Source organism: Neopsephotus bourkii, unplaced genomic scaffold (genome assembly GCF_033783945.1).
Source record: "Neopsephotus bourkii isolate Nb327-2 ecotype Australia unplaced genomic scaffold, CSIRO-AGI_Nbou_v1 NB_1615, whole genome shotgun sequence".
NCBI lineage: Eukaryota > Metazoa > Chordata > Aves > Psittaciformes > Psittacidae > Neopsephotus > Neopsephotus bourkii.
This window is the reverse complement of record NW_026902090.1, coordinates 4772826-4785937: the sequence shown is the minus strand read 5'-3', so window position 1 is coordinate 4785937 and position 13112 is coordinate 4772826. Positions and strand designations below refer to the sequence as shown.

The 13112-nt window shown below is 43.9% G+C and overlaps 1 protein-coding gene across 4 annotated transcripts in view; it reads left to right on the top strand.

Moving 5' to 3' along the window:
* XPNPEP1 (X-prolyl aminopeptidase 1) overlaps positions 1–10347 on the top strand; it is a 34049-nt gene extending 23702 nt beyond the window's left edge. For all 4 annotated transcript variants that reach the window (XM_061372637.1, XM_061372638.1, XM_061372639.1 and 1 more), the window contains 10 exons: positions 421–471; positions 1583–1641; positions 2331–2408; positions 2934–3005; positions 4659–4719; positions 5539–5608; positions 6769–6942; positions 7848–7924; positions 8662–8760; positions 9801–10347. In XM_061372637.1, the coding sequence (XP_061228621.1) occupies positions 421–471; positions 1583–1641; positions 2331–2408; positions 2934–3005; positions 4659–4719; positions 5539–5608; positions 6769–6942; positions 7848–7924; positions 8662–8760; positions 9801–9926 (867 nt within the window). In that variant the 3' untranslated portion in view covers positions 9927–10347. The remainder of the gene's footprint in view (positions 1–420; positions 472–1582; positions 1642–2330; positions 2409–2933; positions 3006–4658; positions 4720–5538; positions 5609–6768; positions 6943–7847; positions 7925–8661; positions 8761–9800) is intronic.
* Positions 10348–13112: the final 2765 nt, after the last annotated feature.

Genomic DNA, 13112 nt, shown 5'->3' with positions numbered 1-13112 from the left:
CAAGAGAGAAGTCAGAAGCTGTGTGACAGACGGTGGTGCCATGTGCCGAAAGGGTATGTTCCCCTGTCACATCACCAGCTGTGTCGCGTGGTTACCTGCCACAAGCTGAAACGCAAGATCTTGCGTGTTGAAGCACAAGGGAATTGAAAGTCACGTAGGGTTTGCTGTGTACTTGGTAATTCTTCACAATACGATACTTTCCAGCAGTAAGCTTTTATTAATGTTTATTTAATTGTCCAGATACATTTCCAGTGCTTTTATTAATCACAGGAGGCAGAACACAGAAAGACCTCTTAGATCATCTCTTAGTGTTTCTGAAACTTGCAGGTTAAAGTATTTTGCCTTAAAACCTGTTTATACTGAGGCTTGATAAATCTTTTTTCTTCTCAATTCCCTTTTCTTCTGCCTATTTTAACACAGATTAAAGATGCTGTTGCCCTGTGCGAGCTCTTTAACTGGCTGGAGAAAGAGGTAGTGTATTCATTTTTTTTAACTTGGAGATTTTTTTGCCATGTAAAATTCTTCATGAGCATAAAATTTTACAGTCTTTATAGTGCCTTTGCTAGAAGTGGAAAACCTGTTGGGGTTTTATCTGTTTTTTGTTGGTGGGGATTTCAGTCATGCTTTCATCCAAGGCCCCCATTCATTTTACACAGTCCAAAGCCAGAGCAGGTGAGAAATTACCCGAGTAGGCTTAATATAGTGTTAATACTGTCTTGTGCTGGCTTGGTAGTATAAATAATGAAGAAATACCCATTTTGGTGCAATACTTCAGCACTATTCTCATGGTGATCAGTATTGTCTGGCAGTATGGACAAATTTGGCGTTTATGAATGGAGAGGTGCAGTCATGCCCATGTGCAGTGAAAATGGGATAAAGACAAATTAGTCATGTTTTCTCTGGAAGTACACAGTGAAGGTGAAGAGTGCCCAGCGTTACACAGCAGCTTACTAAGCTGTGCTCCTTCTGTGCTACTGCATGTCTGAGTCCATTGACTTTATCCATGGAGATGGCTTGATGGCTTCCCAAAGGTACCTTTTTACATGTCTGAGTACCTCAAGAAGTCTGCCTCAGGGGCTATGAAACCTAGCTCTTGCTTCCCTTTGCTTGTTGCCCAGGCCTGGGGAGGTTGTCACAGGTTTCAATTTATGAAATGCCTAAAGTAAAATTGAACGTCCTTTGTTTTTCCTGTAACTGCTTCCATTTCTTATTTAAAAGCATAAAATTTCTGCTAATACCATGGTTTGTTGGAGATAACTGTTTAAGCTTAGGGTAACCTGTCTGTGAAGAGATGTTGTCTTGTGAGATGTTACCTCTGCACGTATCTCAGTGAAATTAACAGTGCATTAACTGCTTCCTAGTCAGGGTTCAGCAATACTGCTTTGTGTTTCTCTGCTTCCTCTTCTCACATGCCCTGCACAATATTGCTAGGTTGGTGCTTGTCAGTACTGAGGAATGAGGACAGAAAGCCTGGAAAGATGTCACTTCAAGATTGGGTTTCGTAATGCACAGACAAGGGTCAGTGCTTAAGCATTTAGCATTTTCTTGGTGTGCTAATTCAACCTACATCTTTGTCCACTAGGTTCCAAAGGGAACAGTAACAGAAATAATTGCTGCAGACAAAGCCGAGGAGTTCCGCAGGTAAAACGTAAATCCCCTGTGAGGATGGTTTCTGGGTGGTGTTTTTATCCTTTGTTTTTATTTCATTCCTTAGAAATCCAGCTCACTTGCAGATAAGTTTTATCTGAGGACAAACCATTACTACAGGATTTCTTTGAATGCTTGAAAGAGTTGGGAAAGAATTGGGTCTCTTGGGCGATAGAAACCCCAGCCCACTGGATCCTATCTGGTTTTCTTTTGAGATAGCAATGAGGAATACTGCAGGTTAGGACATTTAAATATAAGACAGTTGCTTTGTTACCACAGAGGAGCTGATATGAGAGTTAAATTTCCTTCTCTTCTGATGGAGAGTGAGCACCGTTTATATTGAGAGATACTCACATACGTACGTACATCAACAAGACTTCTAAAAATGCCTTTGAGTAAATAAGTAACAAAGAAGAAGTTGTTCAGGACATGTCTTCCATAGGTGGGCTGGGTGGTGAATTTTCTGCTGGTAAGAAAGAGACGGAAAGCAGGTTTCCACATGGTTGGGAGGATAGGGCTTCAATCTGTACAACTCTCCTACCCAAATATGCTCGCCCAGATGGCTTTCAAGGCTAAGGGGAAGGCTGAGATGATGTGAAATTGATGATGGTGCACTCCAGGTACCTCAGGTGCCTGTGTGCTCCTCTCACTTGTACTGTAGTGATCACAATCTTTTCTTTCAGCCAACAGAAAGACTTTGTTGAATTGAGTTTTGCTACCATATCAAGCACAGGTCCAAATGGAGCCATCATTCACTACAAGTAAGAGAAACGCAGCTTCTCCTTTCATCCTTCAGCAAACATAGTTGGAAGGAGCTGTCAGGCTTCCTTGTGGTGTCACAACAGAGTACTCTAGGGAGATGTTGATTGCCATCTCGCTTTATTCCACCAGAGCTTACACACTTACTAAATTAAAATCTCTCTCTGCTGGCAGCATGCATGTGTTATCACGCTGATCTGCTCAGGGGCCATAGAAAAGGGCTATTTTGGGGGTAGAAGTCTGAGAAAGAGGAGTATGAACTTCAGACTGTTCTGAAATATGTCCAGGAACAGATGTTGAGGGTTTTGCTGGGAGCAACAAAGTTATATTGTACTGTAGTGCTATTTTACTGTAGACAAATACACTCCTCAGTATGATCCCTGGCTCAGCATGTGTGTTTTCCATCACTGTCACAAGAAATCAGAGCAGACACATCCAAGCTTGCACTTAATATGGTTTCTGGACTGCAGACGTGGGATGGAGACCTTAAACCTATGGAACAAAAAGCTTTGTGTTTAACTGAACAGGCCAGTTCCTGAGACCAACAGAACACTGTCTGTGAACGAGATCTACCTCCTTGACTCAGGAGCACAATACAAGTGAGTGGGATGAAAGGTGCTGTATTTTCTGCTCCCCATGACCACCTGCAGGGTCAGCTCCCCATTGCTATGGCAGGCGTGGCGACATGTAGTTTTGAGCACAGTGCCATTTCACAGAGAGCCTGCTCATTGTATCCCCTTTATAAAGCCAAGTGCATCAGTCAGTGGGTGGCTGATGTGTGACAGGAGGCTCTGAGCTGGGCTCAGAGCAGCAGACTGGGGCTGCTGACAAGCCTTATCTGGGGTACGGGATAAGGTCTAAAAGTACAGTTCTCACCTAAGTCCCATTACCAGGGTAATGGTAGCTGTGCTCTAGCACAGGCCTGACTGCCCTGTTTAGGTGTGGGCTGCCTACACAGCAGCCTGCACAGATGAGTGAGGCACCTCCCCTGCCAGATCTGCCCTGTGGGCAGATTGACTGATGCTGAGGTCAAAGCAGGGCAGTACTGCACTGGCCTGTGGTGTTCTCTGCCTTTCCAGAGAGAGACTCAGAGACAGGGCTTCTCACTGCAGTGGATACTTGGGTCTGAGGTGTGTTCTGGGGAGGGCATCATATGTCTGTTGACTCACTCAGTACTGTTTTGACAGTGACATTCAGTGGCCTCAGATCTCTGCAGCTGTTTACTGTGGAACTCTTGACTCCATGGAAAATGAAAGAAGTGGTGTTTTTAACCAGTGTAAATAGATGAGAAGTGGCTTGTTCACTAAGATGCAGGACAGGCCTGGCTGCTTCTCTGAGATGAGCTTTTGTCTTTAGAGGTATGCTTTTTTGTTAGTCAGGAAGAACTTTGCAGAAGAACCATACAGACATCCTTTGATAAGATTTTTACAAGGAGATCTTTTTTCCTTCCTCTGATGGCCTAATTAATGATTTCCTTAGTGCCACTGTGAAAAGCAGCCCTTTGAATACAATATAAGCTGGACATCAATGTCACTTACCACAGCATTGTGACAGGGATGCTCTGCTTGGCCCTGCTAAGAAGTTAAACCGTGAGCTCTTTGTGACCATGGCCTGTGTGTGCAGGGGAAAAGCGTAGGCACAGGAGTGTTTCAAAGGGAACTCATTATTTAAAAGCCTCTATTTTTGACAGCCGGCTCAAATTGATATTTGTTAGAAGGAACTTAGAGCCAGTTTCAGACATCTCAGACTAACCCCTATCCAAATGCTGAATAACTTGTAGAAATCTTAGAACAAGACTCCCTGAGGATGGAAGGGACACTGTACCCCCTTATATTTCTCTTCCCTGAGCTGGTAGCTGTCACTTGTGCATAGGTATATCTTTTTAAACTGCTGATGAATCATCTTCCATACAAATTTGGCCTTTTCTGTTCTGTTCTCTATGGATGGGTACCAGTTGCTAAACCTCAAATTAGCATCATTTTTATGTGCAGTTTAGATTCTAATTTGCGAAGAGCTTTGGGATGCTTATGGATGAAAGATAACATTTTGAATTGTAAGTCCTTATTGCTACATCTGGGACGTGTATGTTCAGGAATTTTGGCGATTAAGAGCTGTTACATCATCAGCAGATGACTTTACCCAATTATGAGCTTGGTTGCTTTGCTGCAGTGCGACTGGTTTTTTTTGTGCATTCTCACTTTGATCTTTCTCCCCTATCCCTCTGCTTCCTACATCTTTCTTTGTCTTTGAAGAGATGGTACAACAGATGTGACCAGGACAATGCATTTTGGCACACCATCAGCCTATGAAAAGGTAATTTGGCATCTCAGTGTTGCTTGTGATCTGACACTTATTACTAGAGATACTTAGACAAATGAGTAGTGTGTCCTATTGCTATGTAGTCAAAATATCAAGTATCATTTATTTAATAGTATGTGACAGCATCTTGATAAAGAGTGAAAAGGAGGCTGTCAGACTTCATACTTCCAAAACATAAACTAAGTGATTTAGAGAATGACACCTTTCTATCTTAAACTGCACACCTCTCATCTGCAAAGTGACATGTCTTCTCTAAATAATCGAATCAGCAGGCTGAAGATAGATATTACTGGCTTGTCCAACATGGGGGTTTAATTTAGTGCAGAGCTCAGTGTCTAATGCAAGGCTGCAGTAGTGGTTTGTGTCTAGTGTACCATATAAAAAACCAGTCTCAGACTTACTTAAGGAGGTCTGTGTTGGAAATTCAGCAATGTAATTTTGTTTATTTTAAATTGCTTCTTTAATTAAAACTAATTTCATCATTATAGTTCACCGGATGATGAAAATGTGCTGTAGGGTATGCTCAGGAAGTAAAACTACAGCCACAGAGAAAATCAGTCAAGTAGGTCAGGTGAATCCTGCTGTTAAACCTGTGCTCTGAGTTAGTGACACTCTCCATAATTAGCAGAGAAATATCTTCAGAGTAATTTAAAGTCATTCTGCTCATGGTTTGCTTTGGTGTTGCCAGCCACTGTGAAGCATGAGCAAGCCTTCCCAGGTCCTCTGCAGTTTGCTCAAGATGCAGTCTTTCTTTCTATTCCTGGGGAAGTTTTGACTCTCCCTCTTTAATTATGGCACACATTTCTTTGACAGGAATGCTTCACCTATGTCCTGAAGGGACATATAGCTGTGAGTGCAGCCATCTTCCCAAATGGAACCAAAGGTGGGTTTGTGAGTTGGAGTGTTTTGACCACAGCAGTGACCTCTGGAGAACTGGTGGTCTGAGAGCAATGTTATGGTTGACAGGTTAGGCACATGTTGATGTAATTCTGTGTCTGTTTCCATCATAGTATTTTGGATCTGGATTATGGATGCCACCTCTCTCAACATCAACCAGTGCTGAGAATTTTGAGGGAGAAAGTCTGAAGGGCATTTGAAATGCGTTTAGGTTGATACTGACTTGTATCACTCAGTGTCACTCTAACACATCTGTGGCCTTTCTGTCCTTGGAAGTTGTCTTTATGCTTTCCTCATGGTCCTATCAAAGTGAGAGGTCACTTTCCAGCTCCAAAAGGACAGGGTCATTCTGTTTCAGTTAATGTGGAATCTCTTTTGTCAGTGAGCAGCATGGAAAAATGACCCAGGAAGGAGCTGTTTTGATTTGTGCAGGAGAAGCTATGACATACATTCACCCCTGGTGAATTTGTTGCAGAGTTGTTTTCCCCCTGATGAGACCCCTTGCACAAAGACTTTTCTTTTTAGAGTTTTATTCAGTTTGCATTCTTGGGTAGGAGAGGAAAAAGCAGCGGCATAGTGGTACAAGAAACCGCAACTGAAACTGCAGGGTGTCTGAGCTTGAACATACGGGCTTGATGTTCACAGGCAGGCAATAGAAATCTCTACATTCTGGTTGAAACAATCTGAAATGACTGGCCATCCAGGCAAGAAGTCTGGCTGATTAGTTCACCAAATACAATTAGCAAGTCGTCTGAGTTCATTTAGTGCAGCTACCTTTAAGAAAGGTGCTGAATTCTCAGTGGAAGATTTAACCACTAGATTGTTTTCTGAAATCCCCAGTGGAGCAAGCAGCAGTGCAATGTTTCTGTTACAGACCATCTTCTGAAGAACTGTGCAATCAGAGAGACAGGGGCTCTTTAGTTTAGAAAGGGCTTGAACATGAGACTTGCCCAGTCTGCCCTGTAACTTGTAACAATCCAATGACTTGCTTTCTTTGGTTGATGGTGGGGGGTTTTGGTTGGTTGATTGGGGGTTTTTTTGCATGTTTTCCAGGTTTGAACCTTCAGGGTGATTATCAGCTGCTCTCTGGGTGCCTGACTTGATAACATTCTCTCTCCATGTCCATCTCTTCCCTTTGGCCTGCAGGTCACCTTCTAGATTCCTTTGCGCGCTCTGCCTTGTGGGACTGTGGTTTGGATTACCTGCACGGGACAGGGCATGGAGTTGGCTCATTCCTAAATGTACATGAGGGTCCTTGTGGCATTAGCTACAAAACCTTTGCAGACGAGCCCTTGGAGGCTGGAATGATCGTCTCTGATGGTATTTATCACTGGTGATTCTCTCTGGTTACTGGGGAAGGACCAAACTCTTTAAGATGCAGAAGGAATAAATCTGACAGCAGTGTAAAAGAAAGATGGGATCGTAAACTCTGGTCCTGCCTCCTGAGCGTGTTATTTTAATTGTCATTTAAACTTTCTAGGTAAAGATCCTTGTTTTAGCTCTTTCACCTTCCATAAAGCATCTCTGCAGTCAGGTGCTGCAAGCCTGCTGCCTGCTCTTTACAGTGCAAGCCTCAGCAGAGCTGTGCTGCTGACCAGCTAGGCTCTGGCATGCTGCCTCCCATTCTGCAGTGGAAGAGCTGGCTGCAGTACAAGCTGGACACCAAGCTTTCAGAAGCTAATCCTGTCTTTACTATGAGCTATTTGAGGCAGCTATTAAATCTTTACATGCTGTATTCTTCCAGTAGTAAACGAGCAGCCTGTTAAGGCTTGCTGAGAGACAGCACATTCCTTCAGGGCTGCAAAGTCCTGTCAGGGAGTTGGGAGCGCTCTCTAAAATAAGTGGTTTTGGGGAAGGTGTTACCCACTTGCCTTTTGTAAAGGCATTAGTATTGTCTTTGGCTGAACACAACTTGTAAGGGCACCATTAGTATCTGATATTTGGAACACATGTACTTTGTGCTCTCTCTTGCAAGGAGACTTTCTGAGCTTGAGGGCTGTCTGTCTTGTTTCTCCTCTCTTTGAGAACTTTTGCTTTAACCTTGCTCAAGGCTTATGTGCAGATTAAGTAGAGTAAGAAATTTGTTTGCCTCTGTGGATGCTTGATGTCAAGATTGCTTAGTGACTTCAGCGGACTAAACCCATGCAGTGGAAGTTTGGCCATAGGGAATAAGTATTTGCACAGTGCAGCTATGTGGCTTAGTTAATTACTGTCTGTTTCTGCAGAGCCTGGGTATTATGAAGATGGGTCCTTCGGGATCCGAATAGAAAATGTCGTCCTTGTGATCCCTGCTGAAACCAAGGTGAATGACGTGCTCCAGATGCACCTTTCTCCATGACTCACTGGTTATAAACCTTTAAAGTACTGGAATTTGAGGTGGGACCATGCTGCGGACAGTTGAATCCTACATAAGGTCTCCGAAACCTCACTATGGTGAAGACTGATTCTAAGTGTCCCTTGCTAACAGAGACACAGATGACAGTTCTGCTTCTGCAGAGTTTCCTTAGGTTGAAATGTGTATTTCAAACACATACATGCATATAAAACAACTATGTGATAGTACTTTCAAAATGTTTTCCGTGTGGATGTCAGAACACCTTTGTTCAGCCCCTTGAAGTTATTGCTGTAGAGTTAGCTGATCTTCTGAAGTCAGGATTTTCTTCTCTGATAGAGAGTCCTCAGTGGCAGTAGAAACAAAACTGCAGACAGATTTTGACTTTATAACTGCCAGTCTGGCTGGGTTATGCTTTTAGAAATGCCAAACTGAAGATGACTGTACAGTATCAAGCTCAGTCCTGTACGGTTGTGACATGGGGCATGACCTTAAAGAAGCAACTATTGAAAGGAAATAACTAATGTTTATGTTGAGATTCTTTGCTTGAGCTGTAAGAAAAATGTTCTTTTCAACAGTAAGTTGCTACCCTCTCATCTGAATGTTACATGGGTTTTTCTGTAGTGATGGCATGAACTGGGAGGTAAGCGTGGTCTGGCTGGAGCTGTTCCTAAAGATTTACAACCCTATTTGTCTTTCTGCTGCAGTATAATTTCAAAAACAGAGGGAGCCTGACTTTTGAACCCTTAACCCTGGTTCCAATCCAGACAAAAATGATTGATGTTAATTTGCTGACACAAAAAGAGGTAAGTGAAACAATAGGTTTGTATTGCCTTCTTTGAACTAGCACCACCTTCTTCTGTTGTCTTTATAAAAACCACTGGCCTCTGTTCAATTTGATTGATCCAGCAAGCCATCCTGAGCAGTCTGTCTTGATTTTAAACTCGATCCAGCTGTGGGTGGGAGGCTGGACTCCATTAGCTCTCCAGAGGTCTTTCTCATCTAAATTATTCTATGTCATCACAGGCAGCAAGAGCCCCTCCAATGATTTTTTTGATAGTTCCCTTGACCTATTTGCTGCTATCATCTCTCCTCTTTTCCTACTCCTGCCTTAATTTACTTCTGTGAGACTATAATGCTTTCTCCCCAGAGACTTACACTATGTCTTACGTTGTTGTTTGCATGTGCTTATGGTCAGTCCCATTCAGCCACACCACATTTTGCAGTACCTATGGACTCTGAGCAGACATCAGTGATACGTCTCATCAGCATTTATGTCCTGAATAGATTCATACTCTAAACTTACTGTTCAGGTTTCCCACCACCTTCACTAGTGTTTCACCTTGTTTTTCTACCATACTCTATTTTGCCTCAACCCATCCTCCTTTTCTGAATGACAATCCTGTTTGCGTTTCCTTTTTCTGAAGAGGACTGTGAAGAGTATCAAGATCTGCTGTAAGGTTACGTGTTCTATCAATAGGGCAACTTGTGTCTCAGGGCTGCATTGTTCAGTTAGAAGTTTGCAAAGCTGTTTACTAGACTGTGCCAGTGTAGCTCTTCTGGCTTGCTGGAGACTGATTTTCAGAGGCTTTAAATACTTGTCAGCTGAACTGAACCTTGGCTCTTCTGAAGACCTGGGACCAATTGCTTCAGTTCCTACTCATATCAAATTTACAAGTCACTTCCATACATTAGAGCTCTGTCTCTCTGGGACAGGATCCCATTGCAGCCTAACTTCTAAGTCCCAAAGAACACAAGGGCCTACAAATGTCTGCCCGAACACAGCTTGTAAGGGTACCGACTCCTCTGTGGTTATGCTGAATGTCATACCCACCCCTTTCTCTAGCGCAACTGGGTGGACAACTACCATTGGAAGTGCAGAGAAGTAGTTGGAGCAGAACTGGAGAGGCAAGGCCGGCACGAAGCTCTCCAGTGGCTCATTCGGGAGACGGAGCCTCTCGGAGCTCAGTAGCACCACGGTTGTCTGCAGTGTGTAGAACATCAGGACCACTCCGTATCACAATGATCCGTGTCTTCTTGGCCATTGACACCACTGGGAGAATGTTCTTCAGTAAACCTTTGGGAATCAGGAGGAGATTCATGTGGTGTTTGGCTCCCCATAATGTGTGCAGGTGGGATGGGGGTCACGAGATTACTGTCTGAACAATTCTGGGGGGGAGGGATTGAGAATAGAAAGCAAGCAAATTAAATAAGCATGTTGCCTTTGAAACAGGGCTCTTACTGAAATAATGGTTCTAGGAGGCAATACTGGAATATTTTATACTGCCTGTTTTTTCACTGCTGAAAACTCAGTATTTTTGCATTTTTTGGTTCCAGTTCCTAAGATGCTACCACACAGCAGGACTGATTACTGAATAAAAGATTGCAACCCACTCTTTGCTCCATCTGCCTTCTCTTGCCGTCTGACGTGTTGGGTGTGACAGCTTGAAGAAGGGCAAGAACTAGATAATTCCACCTTTATGTGTGCATCCAGCTCAGACAGCAACAAAACATGTGCAGGGTTGCCTAGTGCCAGGCACTGGACAGATATTATGGACCAGAGTAGTCAGTTGTTCTTGTGCTTTGTGACAGATCGCGCAGGGACGTGGTGACACTCGGCAGAGGTTTATGTGTGCAGGCCACCCAGGCCAGTTCTGTCTATTGTTATACTTGTATAACCCTTGGCAGTGCAGGGTGTGCGGGCAGTATCATGGAATTGCAGCTCTTCCTGGACACAAAGCAATTATTAAGTTAAAAAAACCTCAGTGCATACAATGGACAAAAGAAGGGTTGAAAGCGGCCTGGCCTTGAGCACCAGAAACTGCTCTGTATCCCAGGCAGCGCTCAAAGACATCTAGTGGTGAAGTGAGCTGCTGCAAGTTAAAAACAGGAGTGCTCCCTCACCAGAGAATTCGCTGCTTTGTGGTCTGAAAATCACTGTGCATCAGTGCGTCGTCCATGATGTTACATGATGGGGTACGAATATGTTTACTAAAAGAAGTAATTCTTAACATGCTGAAGGTGTTTTGATCAAATCTAAGTTCAATATCTTATCTAGAAACAGCAATTAGGTAATGGCAACTCAAATTCTTGGTATTTTAAAGAGATGTTCAGTGCATATGAAAATGTCTGTATACAGAATTTTCTTCCCCTTTCTCTCCCAAGAAATTCTGAGGTGGAAATACTAATCTCTGGAGAGATTAATTGAAATATCTATTGGGATTTATAGAAATCAGCATTTCCCTCAGGAGTTCTGGAAATTGGAAGCAGTATCATGCAGCCAAACAGAAAAGGCCTGGGAAGATAAACAAAGTTGCCTAGGTTCCTAGCTATGTTATCCAAGAAAGTGATAAACCAAAAGTGGTAAGTGCTTGGAAAGGTCATTTTCACATGGCAGCCCCTGCAGGTAGGAGCATATATTTACATATCCAAGTGGTTTGCCCTCACCACCTGGATGTACTTGCTTTCATCTCAGCTGTTCCTGTGGAAACCCAGCTCACACATAAGCCAGGCCACACTGTCTCATGAGCTTGTGCTGTGGACTAGAACAGACTGAGGAAAACATACCTGCCAGCTTCTGTTGCCTCTAGGTACTGACTGTGCCATGGGGACAAAGGGTGAGTGAGGGGTCTGACCAGGTTGTGCTCTGACAAATGGGGAATGGTGGGAGACCTCTGAGGCTGAATGCTGCTCTCCAGGTTAGTGGTGGAAGCTAAAGCAGATACTGCTGACCGCTGATGTTCCCAAGAGCGGCATCTCGAATGTCCTGGAAAAGACCTAGCCCTGGTAGGTCTCTTCTCAAACTCAAGGGCAAGTGCTTCCCACAGGAACGTGGAAGAGGAGGATTTCTACCAAATGGTAAGACACAGCAGCCAGGGAAGCTTTTGTCTTGACCCAAATCCACTGTGTTTGGTTCAGGCATCTCAATGGGGAGGGGGAACACAGCACCAAAAACTGCTAGGTTTGAGTGGCCTTATTAGACCTTTTCCCCACATGGATTCCTCTTTTCAGTCAGATGTCAACTTGGGGCCATTCCCACTCAGATGCCAGAAATTCACTGCTCTTTCCTCTCCCAACGTCTCCAGTACACAAGGGCCAGAAGTGGAGCAATCCAGACTTGTCTTCTCTAGGCGCCAACCCAGGGAGCCTCAGCAGATACCTCCTGCTTTCACCCCCCAGCTCGTCCCTCCATGCCACATCACCCCTGAGGGCTTTTGTTACAGGGAATCTGCCATGTCACAGCTTGGAGATCTTCACCCCTTTCTCTGATTTGGCACCTCAGCAGAGGGGCACAGTGTGTTTCATGGACGGGGCTGGTTGACACACTTTTCCTCACTCCAAGGCATCTACCTGTCCCCCTATTCACACCTTGAAAACACAACTACCTTTTATATCCCTTCCTCTCTGAGCCTCAGGTTTCCAATGGGAATTAAACTTGCTTTGATGCCTTTTTTAATTTCCCTTCTCCCAGGTTTTGGTTTATGCCATCAGTGCATGCTTACCTTGGGTGGTCTTTCCCTTCCCCTCTCTTGGTGGAAGGAAAAAGTTAAGGAAGAGAGGAGCAAGAATAATGAATGGAGACCAAGTTCCTATCAGGTTTGGGTTTTATTTTCATATGAGTGCCACCCACAGAAAAATACCATAAAATTAGACTGTTCAACAGAAAAGTGTCATTTTTTTTTTCATATTGGCTTTTTTCTGTTGTTGTGGGAAGGAGGGGGGCATTTTCATTAACAAGATTCGCAATGGTCTATTTCAAGCCATTCAGTTTTGCAGTATTTTTAACCCAGTGGGTGTCTCATAGGTTTAGATCATGCTGCAAAGCGTGTTTCTGCTCACTACACAGCCTCTCTTACAGGGATGCTTGATGATTTAATCCGTCCCAGGAGCTCAGTGGGTAGTTGTACCTCACCACCACCTGATCTTGTTTCTATCCGTGGGACAGGACTTCAGCAAATGCAAGCTGTACTCAAGGTCTGTGTGGCCACCCTGACTCATGTCACCAGAGCACTTTCCTCATTGTCCCCTGCCCAGTTGTTTGTCCATGTTTGTGCCAGAAGTCTTCAGCTCTGCTACTGCTGTGTTTGGAGGCTCTGGAATTCTTTATTTCCTTTGGAATAAAAACATTGCAGCAGGAGACAGACCATATTTTTCAGTG